This window comes from Papilio polytes, unplaced genomic scaffold (assembly GCF_000836215.1).
Source record: "Papilio polytes unplaced genomic scaffold, Ppol_1.0 DF824146.1, whole genome shotgun sequence".
Lineage (NCBI taxonomy): Eukaryota > Metazoa > Arthropoda > Insecta > Lepidoptera > Papilionidae > Papilio > Papilio polytes.
This window is the reverse complement of record NW_013525058.1, coordinates 2,761,898-2,779,028: the sequence shown is the minus strand read 5'-3', so window position 1 is coordinate 2,779,028 and position 17,131 is coordinate 2,761,898. Positions and strand designations below refer to the sequence as shown.

Sequence of the window (17,131 nt, the reverse complement as noted above, 5' to 3'; positions counted from 1 at the left end):
AATATTTTGTTTTGTTTTTAGTGCATTTTGTTTTGTTTTTAGTGTATTTTGTTTGGAAGTCGGTTTTGTTTTTTTATTAAAAAGTTTTTTTGTAGTATTCATAATTTTAAATCATTATAAAATTATTACGGTAGTTAACACTTTAGACAAGGTATCAATTATGTTGATTTACCTTCATTATATTCACTTATCTATTTATTTGACATGTTAATTAAATACTTAATATTACTGTAAATAAAACCTTATTTACGTCTTTATTAGGCTGCGATTTTTTTACGGAGTTGAAAGAATTTTAACATCTGTAAAGAAAATTATTGCTATGTTCAAAGAGAATGAAAGTGATGATATTATGATAATATTTCCTGTATGTTGTTATGATTGTTTACCCTGAACCATTGCATATATGATGTACTAGCTGTAGCCCGCGACTTAGCGTATACCGTTTGCACAGTGGGCTAAAATATCAGCTTACATAGACATTCAAAACATCATATGAAAATGTCTATGTTTGACGACATTTTAGCCCACTGTACCCATCGCGTGTTTTGTGACCACGGCCTAAAAGTTAGGACTACCATTTTTTTTTTAATTAACTATTTTTTGTATAGCGACCAGGCTGAGGCCCGTCGTAACAAGGTGAAGGAGGCCCGCAAGCGGCGCGAGGAGCGCATCGCCGCCAAGAAGGAGGAGCTTCTGCAGTCCTTCGCCCGCGAGGATGAAGCCGCCGTCACCGCTAAGAAGTAATTCTAAGTACCCTATTGTAAAAAAATGATTCAATAAATACTTTGAATCCATCGCTGTCTTTTATTTGCGTAATTTTGAATAAAAAATAGTAAATTTTTCTTCTATACTAAATATTGCATGGTCTATTGCCATGGAGTGTATCGAAAATAATTACTGGCCGGATAATTACTCTTCTAACTCTGAGGGCAACTTTCCGGCATTCGCATTCCGTAGTGATCGCAAATTCACAAATCCATAAAGTGCAATAAAAACAAAATTAAACATTTTCTCTAGATCATTTTTTAAATAGCAATAAACATGATGTCTGTCACATTAAAATGTTTGACCTGAACGCGACGAGTGTTTTAAGGTCACTCATGTGAAAGTATGCAGTCAAGTCAGTATCGAATAGACCTAGTGTTGTGTAGACGCGTCTGACCGTAATAAACCGCTAACGCCGTGTAACGTCTTATTCGTAACTAAACGCATAGTAAAATATGAATAAAATCAACCAAGATTTGCAAAGAGAACGTGACAAATGTACGTTCAATATTCAAGAATTAACGACTTTGATTGACGGAGGACCAGAGAAAACAAGAGAAAGAAAAGATAGAGGTAATTTGTTAGCTAAATTAATATTTTTAAATTAGTAGTAGTGAAGTGGTCAAACAAATAAAAAAAATACGCGCAAAAATTCACGTTCACTCATAATTTTAAATAAACTTCTTAATTGCAAGATAGTTTATGTAACCGACTTCGCAATTTATAAACATGTTTCGAAAATTCGTTTCATTTTTGAAGCAACTGTTTCAATAATTTTAACGTAATAATTCCATTTTAAGAATTATCTATTCTTGTTACTAAAAGAACATTGCTTCGATTCAATCTATCATTGTGTTTCTATAAGTGTCTTACATGTTGCTGTACCGGTTTTGGAATTTTCCAATAATTATTAAGTACTCGTAATATTACACAAATAAGTAACGTCGAGAGAAGACATTATTTTTAAATACATTTTTAGCTAATTGGCTTTGTGTTGTTATTGGAGATCGAAGCCTAATACTCAAAGGCCGGAAATAGTGAGTAAAACAAGGTAGAAAATAAGAAAGGAAGGGAAGAATATGAAGGATATTTTTAATATTAAAATCATTGTTTTAGAAAATGTAATGCTTAGTAAAAGAGAGGTATTCGACGGAGTTCCAGAAGAGTATCTCAGTCACAAGGAGAGATATGAAAATGCTATCAGAAATTCCGTTATTGCGTTTAGTTTGGTACGAAAAATGCAGGAAGAGGGGAAGACAAGTATAAGTAATTACAGGTAATTATAAATAGCTTCAGATTTTTTTTCTATTCATTTTTTCAAAGGGAAAATTAAGACTTTTTGAATGACTAGGGACGTGGTCGGAGGTCTTCTTGGATCGTCCGTGCTAAGGGATGGTTCCCCACTAGGACTGCATTATATCATGTTCATGCCGGCCATTTTGAATCAGGGTAATGAGGAGCAGCAAGAGAAATGGCTGCCTCGTGCTTGGAATTGCAGTATCATCGGTAGTTACGCTCAAGTCAGTAAAACTATGTTCTCTATTATCTGAATGATACGTTACAAAATCATGATATATTTTTAAGTTTAGAATTATTCATCTGCTTTTAGAATGACAGACGGTATTTGTATTTGGCTTTTGTTTTTTTCAGACGGAGTTAGGTCACGGCACGTTCATCCGCGGTCTGGAGACGACGGCGACATACGACGCGGCTGCAAAGCAGTTCGTGCTGCACAGCCCCACACTCACCGCATACAAATGGTGGCCTGGAGGACGTAAGTATACCATAATATACTATTATGCTATGGACATGGTCACTCGTCATTTCTATCACCATTTGTAATTTTCCAGTTGGTCAAACCGCAAATTATTGTATCGTAGTAGCTCAGTTGTACACAAAAGGACAATGCCATGGCATCCATTCTTTTATCATACAAGTTAGAGATGAAGAAACTCACATGCCTTTGCCTGGATTAAAAATCGGTGAGATTGGCGCGAAATTAGGCTTGAATGCGGTCAATAATGGATTCCTGGGTTTCGATAACTTTAGGATACCGAGAACTAACATGTTGATGAAACATGCACAAGTTTTAGAAGTAAGTAATGTTTAGACCTTTCCATCATTTAACAAGAAGATTATTAAAATTGGTATATTTATTTTAGGATGGTACTTACGTTAAATCTCGGCACAGTAAGTTGAATTATGGTGCCATGGTGTTTGTTAGGGTTGTCATCGTGTTTGACATGGTTAACTATTTGTCCAAGGCGGTAACGATCGCAATCAGATTCTCAGCAGTGAGACGACAATGTCAATTAAAAGCCGGGTATGTTGAATTCAAAATTTATTTCACTTGTTTCAAAACTAAAACATGCTTAACTGTGCTCTTGTGATCTTTAGAGCGTATGAACACCTGAAACTAAACTATCGCACAACTGTTTAGTCTTGCTTTGATTCCTATGACCTTATATGGAGGAGTGCACACTACTCGATTTTCGGTTGTGGAACTAAACAGATGGATTTGTAGCGAAACAATCGACAATCGTTCACCAGTTACACCCTTACTGTTCTAAAAAAATGAATGTTCAAATTCAAATAATTTTCTATGTTTTATTTAATAGTTTACTGAAACATATTAACCTGAAGGAAATCTCATCGAGGATTTTTAGACGCTAGATTTTTTTTATATTGGTACAGTGAAGCCGAGTGTCAGATCTTGGACTATGTGACGCAGCAGCACAAGCTGCTGGTGTGCGTGGCGGCCGCGCACGCCTTCCGCATCACCGCCAACAAGCTCTGGGTGACATTCAACGAGGTCAATGAACAGCTCGTCGAAGGAAATATGCAGCGACTGCCTGAAGTAAGTGTTAATATAATTTCACTACCATTTTATCGTAATTAGTTCTCAGTAAATTTAAAATTTATATTTATGCTACAAATATTTCTTTGACATGTTGTTAAAATTTAAACAGTGACCTGCTTGCATGAGGTCAATAAGTTATCAATTAAGGTGAATGTACTGAGATTATGGTTTCTACGCATATCATATGGACCTCTTTTCATATTTTCTAAAGTGGTATATGTATGTTTGAGAGGATATTGGGTTGCAATGGAGAGTGGCGAGCAAATGATTAATTAATTTGTTGATCTACGCACTAAAATGTAACCCAAATAAAATATAATCAAATTAATTGAATCAATAATAATACTAAAAGGATTTTTATTTATTTTACTAAAAGTTAAAAAAAAACATAGACGATTAAAGAGTAAAGAGAATAATATTAAATGTTATTCGGGAGCAAACGTTCGACCTGACGTGACCCATATTGTTTGTATGTTAAAGATTGTAATTAACTATTCGTTGACCATCGTATCACTTTTTATCCATTATGTTACGTATTTTTTTAATGACTAATAATTATTTCGGTGTTTTTATTTAGATTTAGTTAACAAACATACTTTAAACTTAGACAAAGAGTTGGTACGAAGCTTAAATTATTTAATTAAATAGTTTACAATCAACTTCGTTAAGGCTTCTCACTTTTACCTTGTTGTCATCATCAACTTGCCCTTGTCTCTACGGATGATCGGCGCAGTATATGCTCTTCCATACATTTCTATGAGCCGTCATATCTGAATCCACTCCCTTCCCAAGCATATCCTCTTTCACACAGTCCATACATATTTACTTAGGAAATTAAAACCAGTATTAACGTCGTGATGCAACCTGCACGTATCGGTGAAGAAATTCAAACATATGTGTGAAGTCAACCAACCCGCTCTGGGCCAGAGTGGTTGACTATGGCCTAATCACCCTAACTTAGGGTATGCTCCGAGCCCTTCGGTGGGGACTTATAGTGAGCTGATGATGATTAACGTGCCAATAACAAACCTTTTCAGTTACATGCACTAGCTTGTTGTTTGAAAGCAGTCACTACGGCGGACACAGCGGCATGCGTGGAGCGCTGCCGCCTCGCGTGCGGAGGACACGGCTACATGATGTCGTCCAGCTTACCACTTACATACGGCCTCGTCACTGCCGCTTGCACATACGAGGGCGAGAACACAGTTCTACTACTGCAGACTGCCAGGTTACACTTTAAAATAGATATTAATTCTAGAAAGTTAACTAATAAAAACTTATGTGAGACATCATACTAGAATTATAAAATAACCTAATACATATCGGTAATAAACAGGTCGGTGTATATACCGAATTTTTCACGTGAGTTAAGCCATGTTTAACAATTAATAACGTGAAAATATAGTGATTTTTTAACGCCACGGACCAGAAATACGCTGTTTATTAATAGTTCCTCAGTATTAGTAATAATAAAAATCAACTAAAAAAATGGGACCCACCTGCAAGCATTACCTTTCGGACATAAAAAGAATTATCAAAATCGGTCCACTAGCGGCGGAGTTATGCCGAACACACATTAAAAAATAAAAAAAAAAACATACAGACGAATTGAGTACCTCCTTCTTTTGGGAAGTCGGTCATAAATATAGCCTATGTTACTCACAGATAAATAACCTTTCAAACGGTGAAAGAATTATTTTAATCGGCCCAGTAGTTTTTGAGTTATTTCAATACATACAAAAATACAAATCTTTCCTCTTTATAATATTAGTATGTAGATATTCCAGAAAGTAATATTCTTAGAGAAAAGACCTTTACTCAGAATTCAAACCAATATTATTAAATTTAGCGTATCTGTAAAGATTATAACAAAACAATGCATTCGTTATTAGGCTATAATTATACTTTCAGATTTTTAGTAAAGACATATCAACAATTGGACTCGAAGACCCTGACGCCGACAGTCGCGTATCTGAAGTCGGCAGCAGCTGATGGGTTTTGCGATAGTTGGTCCAACACTACGGATGGAATTATACGGGGATTTCAAGTAGTCGCTATGAGGTATGCAGGGTTAAGTAAAAGTGTTATCATTTTAAAGGGTTTAGGATAAGGTAGTTGACAGAAATAGCCACAATGGCTTTGAAGTAACTCAAATTGGACGATTTGCTTATTTTTCCAGAGACATGTATATAGAATTTTACTTAGTTTAGATGGATGGATGGATGTCAGAGTTTGTACCCTAAACAGCTGAATGTAATGTAACAAATGTTTGTAGGAAGATTGGCCAGTGTGTTACAGTAATGACGAACAGGGTGAACAGAGGTATGTCATTTGAAGATGCTTGGAACATGACATCAGTGCAGTTGGTCGCCGCCGCTGAAGTACGTGAAACTATATATAAATCAAACTAAATAATTACTTGAATAATTAAAAAAATGATACATAGTACAAATAGACAGATTGCAAAATTCTGTTCATCCTCGTATCTGTTATCGGTGGTATTTCCAAACCAATACGACTTTTAAAGGATTTTATCGAAGAAAACGCCTTAGAGTCCTTCAAGAGAGCGTATTACCAAAGGCAACGCTTCTGTTCCTCTGAAATTTGGATGTTCATGGCTTGTTGTTGTTAACATTATAAAAAGGTACTATTCCTATATTCTGGATATTAATTATTTGTTATTATTTTAGGCACATTGTAGAGTTATAATAATGTCGACTTTCTTGGAAGAAGTGCAGGAAATGTCGAGGACAGTGTCGCCGCAACTGAAGGATGTTCTATACCAGCTCGTGGAGTTATATTGCGTTTATTGGGCATTGGAAAAACTAAGCGATTTACTATTGGTAATATAGTACTTTTATGACTAATTTTAACTAAATTTATCAATAAATAAATTTTAACTGAATAATATCATTTAGGCATGAAGATTTTGTATTTAGTTTACAGAAATTATAGTGACAATCCAGTTTATTTTGCTTTTTAAAACTTTAGGAACCAGTTCATAAAATAAATCGTTTATTTTATTATTTCAATCAGTTTATTTTCTTTCAGTACACGCCGATTTCTCAAAAGGAAGTTGAATTGTTACGATTGTGGTACGAAGAGACGTTGACAAAATTAAGGCCGAACGCAGTCGGTTTGGTTGATGCATTTGATTTACGAGACGAAGTAAGTTACTTCCAAAGACAATATTTATTCTATATTTGCTCAAGATCTCACAAGGTTTAATAAATTAATAATTAGTTGGAGATTTCATGAATTAACTTTGTTTTAGATGTTGCAATCAACGCTGGGGTCTTACGATGGTAGAGTTTACGAGCGTCTGATGGAAGAAGCTATGAAGAGTCCGCTCAATGCTGAGCCTGTCAACCACACCTTCCATAAATATTTAAAACCTTTCATGCAAGGAAAATTGTGATATCATGATATATTAAACTGTGATTTATTATTTTATAAAACATATTTTTCGATTTCATTAAATTGCATTTTCATTTTTACATATTTACAAGGTCTTATTAACCTATTGTTTGCAATTGCAATAAAATTATAATAAAATAATGATAGAATTGCATGTTGTATATTTATTTACAATTTAGGTATCCATATACCCTAATATTCATTCCATATTCATTACTTTAACACAAAAACATAGAAGTAAAATATCAAATTGAATTTTGAGGTTAGGTTCAATTTTATTGGCAAATAAGAGCACAGAAACCACTTTATCGTTAGATAGATTAGTTACAAAGGTCGACCGAGTTGCACGTAAGTTGCTTCATGTTTAAAACATGTATAATAAATTACTGTGTGTTTGCACTTTGCATTGGATTGTTTAAAACATTCACAAAAACACTAACTTCTGCGAAAAAAACAGACATCGTCTTAACGTGAACCATTCACAGTGCTAACATACAGTCACGTAGTAAAATACAAGTTTCGTAAATAATTCGTTACGTACTCAGAGTAGAAATTGAGAAAACACTTTGTCCTACATTCCGAAAGTTAACAGTGTTTACGAATTGCGTATTTAGTGAGTTAAAAGATATATTTTTAGATCTTTATAGTTCTTAAATAAGGTACGTACGTATATAATTATTATAAGCACTATAACTATAACAGACAGGACACAAAAGAATAAAATCAAATAAGATGGAACACACACATACGTCGCTGGCTATAATAATGACCAATTATATCAATCACATTTATATTGCCGTCCTCTCCATAATGCACTGAAAAACTGAGTTTTGCTCTGATAGATGGCGCTTATTTATATTACAAGGTAACATTTTACTCCAATGTATCACAGATGGCACTGAAGACATTTTTGAATGAAATGAAAAGTTCTTTTGATTAACACTCAAAAATGCTTTACTGTCCATCTTTAGGAAGAGAGAAATACGCCTCAAAGAGTACTGTAACATATCTAGAAAAAATGGTAGTGGGAGCCTCCCTTTTGTCTTTGCCTAAAAAGTGGCACAGTACTTGTTTAAAACACAAAACACGGTGGAAAAGTCATAGAAGTCAGGCGACTAATTTGTACTTTGTACTGGAGAGTTAGAAGTTAGAATAATATCATGCTCCGAATGCTTATGATAAGATGTTCTTATGTTTTGTAACGTTATATTATTAAATATTTGAGTTTATCAGCCGCGGGGTACCTGCTGTCTTGATAGTATATCATTTTATTTATCAACATATCTGCTTAAATATGCAAGAATGTGTCGTTTTAATTGTTTACATTTGTACATTTTCACAGTTAAGGTGAGGTGTTTTTTATTTACAATTTTATTAAATTTTGAGTTTAACGGTTTGTAGTGCTTGATTTAGATTTGCTTGTAAATAAATATCTAAAATATGCGAGTCTATTTGTGTATCGGCTGAATGCCAATTTGTGTTCCAAATTCCATTGTTTATAAATCAATAGGTCAATTGGGATAATTTGTTACCGTGGGTTTCTATGTTGGGTTTATGCTTCTATAAATCGCAGTGCGAGGGGCATCACCGTTAAGACTTTACATAGGTATTAATTGACCGCAATATATTATCTAAAATAATTCTCCTGAAGTTAACCTAATATTACTCTGAGAATGCACAATTAAGCCATTGTATTTTAAACTGCTATATTTGTGTTTTTGGCAATATTATTTGGCATGGAAAAAAAAGTGGTTTTAAAGAACACAGTATGAAAAAACCCACAACTCATAAGTTACTATAATTATTAATTCCCAAAAAATGTGCTTTTGTGTTTTACACGGTTTCTCAATATCTTTAATAAATGAATTTCGCACGTAGGTAGTATTAGACAACTTATTTAATTGATACTGTCGCTTTTAACTCAGAGCAATACTTCTCGTCAAGACTTGGGATGCGCGCCAAATCTATCCATACTTCTAGTGACATTGACAGCTGTCAGCTAGGGACGTGACGTTTATGCCGATAATCTAGAGTTGCGCCAATTCTATAGCACGGTACTAATTTTATTCCTAACAGTAGATTCGGGCCACAGCTAAAAAGGTATAAAATTTTGCACAGACTCACATGTAGGTACATTTTTGTGTTATTTACGCACGTGTAAGTATACTATTAACTACGCACAATCATTGAAGAAGAATTTTATTTTCGCGGGTAATTTCGTCTGGTCAAAAAAAACTTACTAACTATAGTTAAAATACTCAATTTTAATGTTTTTTCTTAGCGCGTTAAATAGTTACTTACGTTATTTCACGCTCATCACATTGAAATACGAAACCGAAGCGGATTCTAAAGGGGCGTCCTTTCGCAATCGCCTAGTAAGGAAACATAGAGCAAGAGAAATCTAACCTGAAAACTATCGAGACCAGGGGTCGCCAGGAAGTTAAGAGCGGGGAAAGTTGTCTCCTTAGTTGTGTCCTCCTTAATCAAAAAATGTAAAATAGATATAAAAACTACTAAGAATAAGACCATAATAAATATGGCTGACTAGTTCCACTCAAGACGTTTCTTAACCAATAAAAACTCTGTCATATACATAGACCACCAAATTATATGTCCCGGTAGTCATAAGTGAAACTATATTATGATAGCTCACTAACGCCCTCTTTTATACCTATTTTTTCCATATATATTCTGACAGAACTAGACGCAGCACCTTTCTTACCGGGCTATTTATCTTCAAATATACTAAGTGCCGGCGCACCTCAGACTAAAATATCACACAACTGTTGTGCGATTGTCGATTGCTTCGTAGCCCATTCAACTGTTTAGTACACAACTAAAACTCGAGTAGTGTGCGAACATCCATATCATACTAATATTATAAATGCGAAAGTTTAGATGGATGGATGGATGGATGTTTGTAGCCTTAACGGCTGGATCGCTATGAAATTTGACATAGATGAAGAGAATAGTATGATACAGAGGCTACTCACTTTTTTTTTTTTATTCTAAGCGGACTGAGTCGCGGGCGAAAGCTAGTAAGGTCATAAGAATCAAAACGCGACTAAACATTTGTGCGATAGTTTAGACAAAAATACAACTTCAATGTGATCGAGGCGTTAATTAATTCAACGTATGGATGGTAAAAAACTTAAGTATAAAATTATCGTTAATGGTAATGTCCCGACTTACTCGAAAATATTATTATTATGAGTAACGGTTTGTGCGTTCAATTAACTTATGTAGGTACTTATTTCCTATGACTAAACTTGTAACTTGTAGTATTTAGGTGAAGAACCTTTTCTTTACCATGTATGGATAAGATGGTTAGTAATTAAGTTCGTAGGTATGTAATTTATAGACCTACTAGCTTTCGCCTGCGACCCTGTCCGCGCGGAATTAAAAAAAAAATCATGTAGCCTATGTGTTCTTTCAAACTATCCTCTACATCTATGCCAAATTTCATCAAAATCCGTTCAGCCGTTTGGGTTACAAACTCTAACATCCATCCATCTAAACTTTCGCATTTTTAATATTAGTATGATAGACTTATAGACATCTAGACTTATAAACTCTATGTTGCCATTAAAACCGTAATAAGATACCGAACAATATTTGACTTATAAAATAAATACTGCATCTGATAAACAAAGAATCCATTAAGGATTGCAACTAATCGAAGTCTATGCTAATGTGTTGTTAGCTTCTCTTATCGGCAGTCAATTGCATCGTTGCAATTAGTACCATAAAATAATGGAGAAATTATTATATTTCACGAGGGTTACAGGTATCTAAAACATTGAAGCTTTTTCATCAAGTTGTTTAGTTTCTATCTAATTTCTTTCTTTTTTTAATCACATCATGAAGTAATTTAAAGATTTTCAAGTTATCTATACTCATCATCCACTTGCCCTTATCCCTTATAGAGGGTCGGCACAGTATGTGCTGCTCTTCCATACATCTCTATCAGCCGTCATATCTGAATCCACTCCTTTCTTAAGCATATCTTCCTTCACACAATCCATCCATACTTTCTTCGGTCTTCCTCTTCCTTTGTAGCCATCCACATTCAATCTCAACAAGTTGTCTATACTACTCGTAATATTATAAAGAGGCAAGATTTGTATTTTTGTTAGTATGAAATAACTCAAAAACTACTGGGTCGATTTAAAAAATTCTTTTAACATTAAAAAGCTACGTTATCTCTGTGTAACATCGGCTATATTTTTAAATTTCACGTAAACGAAGTCGCTCATAAAATTCTTTATTTTACTTTTTAATGTTTTTACCGTTTGGTGGAATTCGTGCATTGGTGTTTCCACAGCCAAAGCCAGCTCTTTATCCTGCCAATACAAACATATATCGTAACTAGATTTTGCCTGCGACTCCGTCAGTGTATTATTAAAACAAAAGTAGCCTATTCGTTCTTTCAGACAGACTACATCTATGCCAATTTCATCGACAACCATTTAGAGTACAAACTGTATAGTTACAGTATGTTAGGACATTCATCCGCCTATCTTAATTTACGCATTTATAATGTTAGTTAGATTTAGTTTTATTTTACCTGTAAAAATATGATTCTTTTAATTCTAATAATGTTAGTGACGTAACTCTTTATTGCGTTTCTTTCTAACTTCCTTTGCAAAACGTATAACTTATTCATTACCGTTTTATATTGAGTGATCGTGCACGTTCCGTGTATTTACAGATATTTATATTAACTATAAAATATCAATAAAAAATAACAAGCAATCAAGTGGCTAATTAAATGTTGTATTCAATTTTCAGTTGGTTTTTAACTAATAGTAGTAAGCGAAATAAATATCTTTAATTTAAAAACGTTACATTTAAAAATAATCTTATAACATTTATTGGTGTCGATTTTTAGATATCAACATGAGTGGTATAAACGAAGATTTGGTCAAAGAGAGAAAGAAATGCACATTTGATATTGAGGAATTGATACATCTTGTGGATGGCGGGAAACATAACACGTTGGAGAGGAAAAAGATTGGTAAGCAAGAGAACTATGTATACTAATAATACAAAGAGGAAAGATTTGTAATTTTGTATTTTTAGATGTATTGTAATAACTTAAAAACAATTGGGCCGATATCAAAAATTCTTTCACCATTAAAAAGCTCGTTATCAATAAGTAACGTAGGCTATTTTTTAAATTCACGTGAGCGAAGTCGCGAGCAACAGCTAGTTATAGATACAATGTAACTTTACTTACTGTTTATTACTACAGTTTAATATAGTCAAAACCATCATCATTTATCTGCTAATTTGTAATATAATTCTTACATAGAATGCAGAAGGACAACAATAAAACAAAAAGATTCAAACCTTACATAAATATATAAAAGATTGTTCGTTTCTATTTCTATCGTATCGACAAGAAAAACCGTTAAGTTTCTAATGTTTCTGTTATTTTTAGAGGAATACGTGTTAAGTATAAAGGAATTGAAAGACGAAGTTCCCGAAGAGTACCTAGGGCATAAAGAACGCTATGAGAATTCTGTGCGGAAGGGATGCATCCTCTATATGTTGCTTATGAAACGGTTGCTAGAGACTAAGCCAAGTCAAGACGATGGGTATGTTTTAACAGAAATTTACTGTTAATAATATGCATCATAATTAATTATTTGAATGTTTGACAATTTGTCTTGCAATATTGGCGTTTCAAACATGCGATAGTTTACGTAAGAACCTATGTGTTACACAGGTTTATGTTATTTTATTTTATAGAATATCTTATAACTACAAAATAGTGAATGGCGTGGTTAAAGACATAACGCCGTTCATGCTCCACTTCGGTATGTTTCTACCGACGCTCGCCTCACAAGCCTCTCAGGAACAACAGCAGGAATGGCTTAAAAAAGGCAGCCAAATGATCGGCACTTATGCTCAGGTAACTCCCGTCTTACATAACAGATTTTATTTTCTTATTGTAACCAGCATTTTTATCATTTAATAATAAAGATTACGCATTGTTAAGATCTCTTTGTATTTCTTTATATACCTGTTTGTATTCGCCGTGTCTTTTTAATACATTTATCAATGTTTTCCAGACTGAACTTGGTCACGGAACGTTTTTAAGAGGTTTGGAGACTACCGCAACGTATGACGTTAACACTGAAGAATTTGTCATGCATAGCCCCAAGTTGACATCTTACAAATGGTGGCCCGGAGGATGTGAGTATATAATTTCTAAACCAAAGAGTATTTAATTTAACTAATTGATATTAATTATTGTTTGTCGGATTTTTTTAGTGGCGCAAACTGTAAACCACTGCATAGTAATGGCCCAATTATACATCAACGGAAAGAATCACGGCATCCACCCCTTTTTGGTACAAATACGTGATATAGAAACTCATATGCCGTTACCTGGGATCAAAGTGGGCGATATTGGACCCAAACTTGGATTCCAAACCGCCAACAATGGATTTCTTGGATTTGAAAACTATCGAATTCCAAGAATGAACATGCTTATGAAGAATTCCCAAGTTTTAAAGGTTTGTTGCTATAGAAATCTAATTTTTAGTTTTACCTAAAATTTTAATTAATCAAAAAAACGCAATTTAAACAAACTAGGAGAACCATCATTGAAATATTCTCTAAGTAGTTCAGGGCTCTTTCTGCAATCTCATAACTTTATGGAATTCACAGGACGGTACATACGTGAAAGCAAAGAACGACAAGTTGACGTATGGCACGATGGTGTTCGTACGAGTCACGATAGTAGCGGACGTGGCGTACGAGCTGGCGCGCGCCGCCACCATCGCCGTGCGCTACGCCGCCGTCAGACATCAGTCTAAACCCAAACCTAAGTGAGTTTACATACCAGATAATTATATACCTACATATATGCCCTAGTCACCCCTTATTAGGGTAGGCTCCGAGCCCCTCGGTGGGGACGTATAGTGAGCTGGTGATGATGATGATGATTATGACATATACGCATTTTCTTTAGGGATAAAATTGTGTTCAAAAGCAATGCTCAGATTTAAAAGCATTGTCAGAATTAAATGTTTCAAAATTTAAGGAAATTAAAGCGTATTACTTTGTATTAGTGAGCCGGAGCCTCAAATCTTAGACTACGTGACGCAGCAGCACAAGCTGTTCATAGCGGTGGCGACGAGCCACGCCTTCCGCACCGTGGGCCGCTGGCTGTGGGCCGCCTACACCAGGGTGGTGGCGGACATGCGCCGCGGGGACATGGACCAGCTACCCGAGGTACGAATGCTATTTACACACGACAAATCAAAGCATCGGCTAAGGCTGCGTCCCTATATAAAATGTAAAATAGATATTATTATATCTACTTAGAATAGGAATCATAAAAATGGTAGTTTTATCTCGACTAAAAACTTGAAAAGTACAAAGATAAAAATTTTAATTGTTTAGCTACCTCAAACCTAGATTAAATTTTGAGATGAACTTAACTAAAAACATTTGAAAAAAAAAAAAGCCAAATCTTGATTATTACTTTGGTTGGTAGCTACACGCTCTAGCGTGCTGCCTGAAGGCGGTGTGCAGTAAGGACGCCTCGGCGTGCGTGGAGCAGTGCCGCTTCGCGTGCGGCGGACACGGCTACATGCAGTCCTCCAACCTGCCCATCATATACGGCATCGTCACCGCCACCGTCACATACGAAGGAGAGCATACTGTCATGTTGTTGCAGACTGCTAGGTCAGTTGAAATCTAAATAGATGTAAAATAAGGGGGCAATCGGGCGGAACACCTATGGACATTCGGAATACCAGAGGAAAAGCAATACGTTGCCGGTCTTTGAGGAAATGGCACGCTCGCTTTTTGAAGGACTTTAACTCGTACTGGTTTGAAAATAACGCTGAGGTAAGACCATTTCACAACGTGGCTGTGCGGAACAGAGTTTTGTGAGAACGTTAAAACGTCTGTAAAACAATTCATTTAAAAACTACCCAAAAAAATTTGATGTACCTTATAATAGACAGTGTAGTTTTGCTAAAATATGCCGAAAAAGTTTTGTATAGGGAATATGTTTTCGTTCATGTTTATTCACGTTTCCTTGTGGGTCGATAGTTACGGATGAATTTATTACAATTAAGAATTCTTTTGTGGTAAGTTTTTAGATTTGGATATATTCAAAATCTTTCATGTCTTGTATGTTGAACATAGAAAGAAGTGAAATTGATTGTCATTGCTTTTTATCTTTTCAGATATCTGGTAAAATCTTACAAGCAAGCGAGTGAGGGCAAAAGTCTAACGCCGACTGTGGCTTACTTGTCCAAGTACTTGACGAGTGGCAGCCACAACTGGCAGAACACGCCTGAAGGTATCATTGGAGGCTTTCAATCTGTCGCAGCGGGGTAAGATGTAACGAGAAATCTTGCTAATATTATACATGCGAAAATCTAGATTTGCAGCCTAAACCGCTTAACGGGTCTTGATGAAATTTGGCAAAGATAGATGGAGGGTAGTCTGAAAGAATACGTAGGCTACTTGCTTTTGTTTTTTTTTTTAATTCCACGTTTAATTCCGCACGGATGGAGTCGCGGCTGAAAACTAGTACACTATAATTTTAAATTGATTATTACGTTTGTTCTAACGATCTAATAATTCATTTACGTAACGTATTTTCTTATGCTTTAGGAAGACTAAAGAAGCTTGTGAATCCTTGTTCCGTCACGTCAAGTCGGGGAAGGATTACGAAGATGCTTGGAATTTATCATCTGTGCAGCTAATCATCGCCAGTGAGGTAAAATAGACTAAATTCTCAAACGTTAAGCCTAATTTTAAGTATTTTCTGTTTAAATATTGTCATTTTATATCCCAGGCGCATGCTCGTGCTGTTCTATGTGAGATGTTCTGGAAAGAGATACAAAGAATATCATCGACAGTGTCTCCTAACTTGGCGATAGTTTTGGAACAGTTAGCGGAACTGTACCTTAAGTACTGGGCTTTAGAGAAACGCGGCGACATGTTAATGGTAAGAATATATATTAGTTCCAAAAAATAATTAAAAATGAATAATTTACGCTTTTAGTTACGACTTACGTTTTCCAATAAATGTATGCTTTGCAGTATTCGACTATAACTAAAGAAGATATCAGCAGCTTGCAAAGCAGATATGAAGAATTGTTGGCGCTCATTCGACCCAATGCTGTGGGAATTGTTGACGCGTTCGATATCAGAGATGAGGTAGTTACATACCAGTTTCCGCTGCTAAAAACATGTCATACCCTTCATCACTTTTAGGAAACAGAGATATAATATGTTTTTAGGTCTGATGGGGCAACCATGGTCTTTTTTAGTTATGTTATTTATTACATTTTTGGATGTCCCAATCAGAGAGCTGCCCCTTCTGCTCCAGCGACATTGTATGAGAGTGTGTTTAATTATTACATAAGGGTAGAGTAATTTAAATTTCGTTAACATACGAGAGAGGAATAGAGAGGGAGCGAGAGGCTAGATAAAAAATAACATTGTTTTAGATCCTGTGTTCAACACTCGGTGCATACGACGGTCGTGTCTACGAGAGACTGATGGAGGAAGCCATGAAGAGTCCCCTCAACAAGGAGCCCGTCAACCAGAGCTTCCACAAGTACATCAAGCCCCTACTGATACAAGCCAAGCTGTAAATGCATATACTAGTGATCCGCCCTTGCTTCTCCTGGGTGAAAAATTTATACTTGTCATAATCTTTTCTTATAGTATAGTATAATTTTCGTCAGTACTAATGTAACTTTCTAATAGTGAAATATTTTTTGTAATCGGTACATTAGTTTCGCCTTTTCAATGCAAACAAACAAATCATTCCTCTTCAATACTAGATTAGATAAGTTATAAATGTTTTATATATTTTGTTTTAAATAAAATATATTGATTTAATAAATATTATATTTTTTAGTGCAAACAATATTTTCTGTGTCTGGAATACGATAAGTGACAACAAAAACCAGTTCTATACAGTCGTTTTTATAACTTAAATATAACTGGAATAACGATTTACATACTAATCGTATAATTTGACGTTACTTGAAGAGAATTACGAAAGAGTTATACATAAGTGAAGGAATTGCTGCAATGAGTTGACAT

General features: G+C 35.0%; 3 protein-coding genes across 4 annotated transcripts in view; all 3 read left to right on the top strand.

The window, feature by feature from the left end:
* LOC106111889 (60S ribosomal protein L19) overlaps positions 1–794 on the top strand; it is a 4,647-nt gene extending 3,853 nt beyond the window's left edge. The window contains exon 5 of the mRNA XM_013294080.1: positions 609–794. Coding sequence (XP_013149534.1) covers positions 609–744 — 136 coding nt within the window. The 3' untranslated portion in view covers positions 745–794. The remainder of the gene's footprint in view (positions 1–608) is intronic.
* Positions 795–1,138: 344 nt separating this feature from the next.
* On the top strand, positions 1,139–7,126 carry LOC106111915 (probable peroxisomal acyl-coenzyme A oxidase 1). Its single transcript, XM_013294117.1, has 13 exons — positions 1,139–1,338; positions 1,882–2,041; positions 2,117–2,285; positions 2,416–2,539; positions 2,616–2,860; positions 2,928–3,088; positions 3,460–3,622; positions 4,663–4,853; positions 5,537–5,686; positions 5,901–6,006; positions 6,316–6,468; positions 6,677–6,793; positions 6,900–7,126. Exons 1-13 carry the CDS (start codon positions 1,221–1,223, stop codon positions 7,041–7,043), a joined length of 2,001 nt encoding a protein of 666 aa, XP_013149571.1. The 5' UTR covers positions 1,139–1,220; the 3' UTR covers positions 7,044–7,126.
* Positions 7,127–7,226: 100 nt separating this feature from the next.
* On the top strand, positions 7,227–16,865 carry LOC106111916 (probable peroxisomal acyl-coenzyme A oxidase 1). Of its 2 annotated transcripts, none has more exons than XM_013294119.1 (14): positions 7,227–7,390; positions 11,934–12,059; positions 12,486–12,642; positions 12,797–12,959; positions 13,120–13,243; positions 13,322–13,566; positions 13,721–13,881; positions 14,125–14,287; positions 14,553–14,743; positions 15,253–15,402; positions 15,686–15,791; positions 15,870–16,022; positions 16,118–16,234; positions 16,528–16,865. In XM_013294119.1, exons 2-14 carry the CDS (start codon positions 11,942–11,944, stop codon positions 16,672–16,674), a joined length of 1,995 nt encoding a protein of 664 aa, XP_013149573.1. In that variant the 5' UTR covers positions 7,227–7,390; positions 11,934–11,941; the 3' UTR covers positions 16,675–16,865. The 2 variants fall into 2 exon arrangements, with proteins under 2 accessions (XP_013149573.1, XP_013149572.1); XM_013294118.1 differs by having other exon boundaries at positions 7,227–7,701.
* The last annotated feature ends 266 nt before the right edge of the window (positions 16,866–17,131 follow it).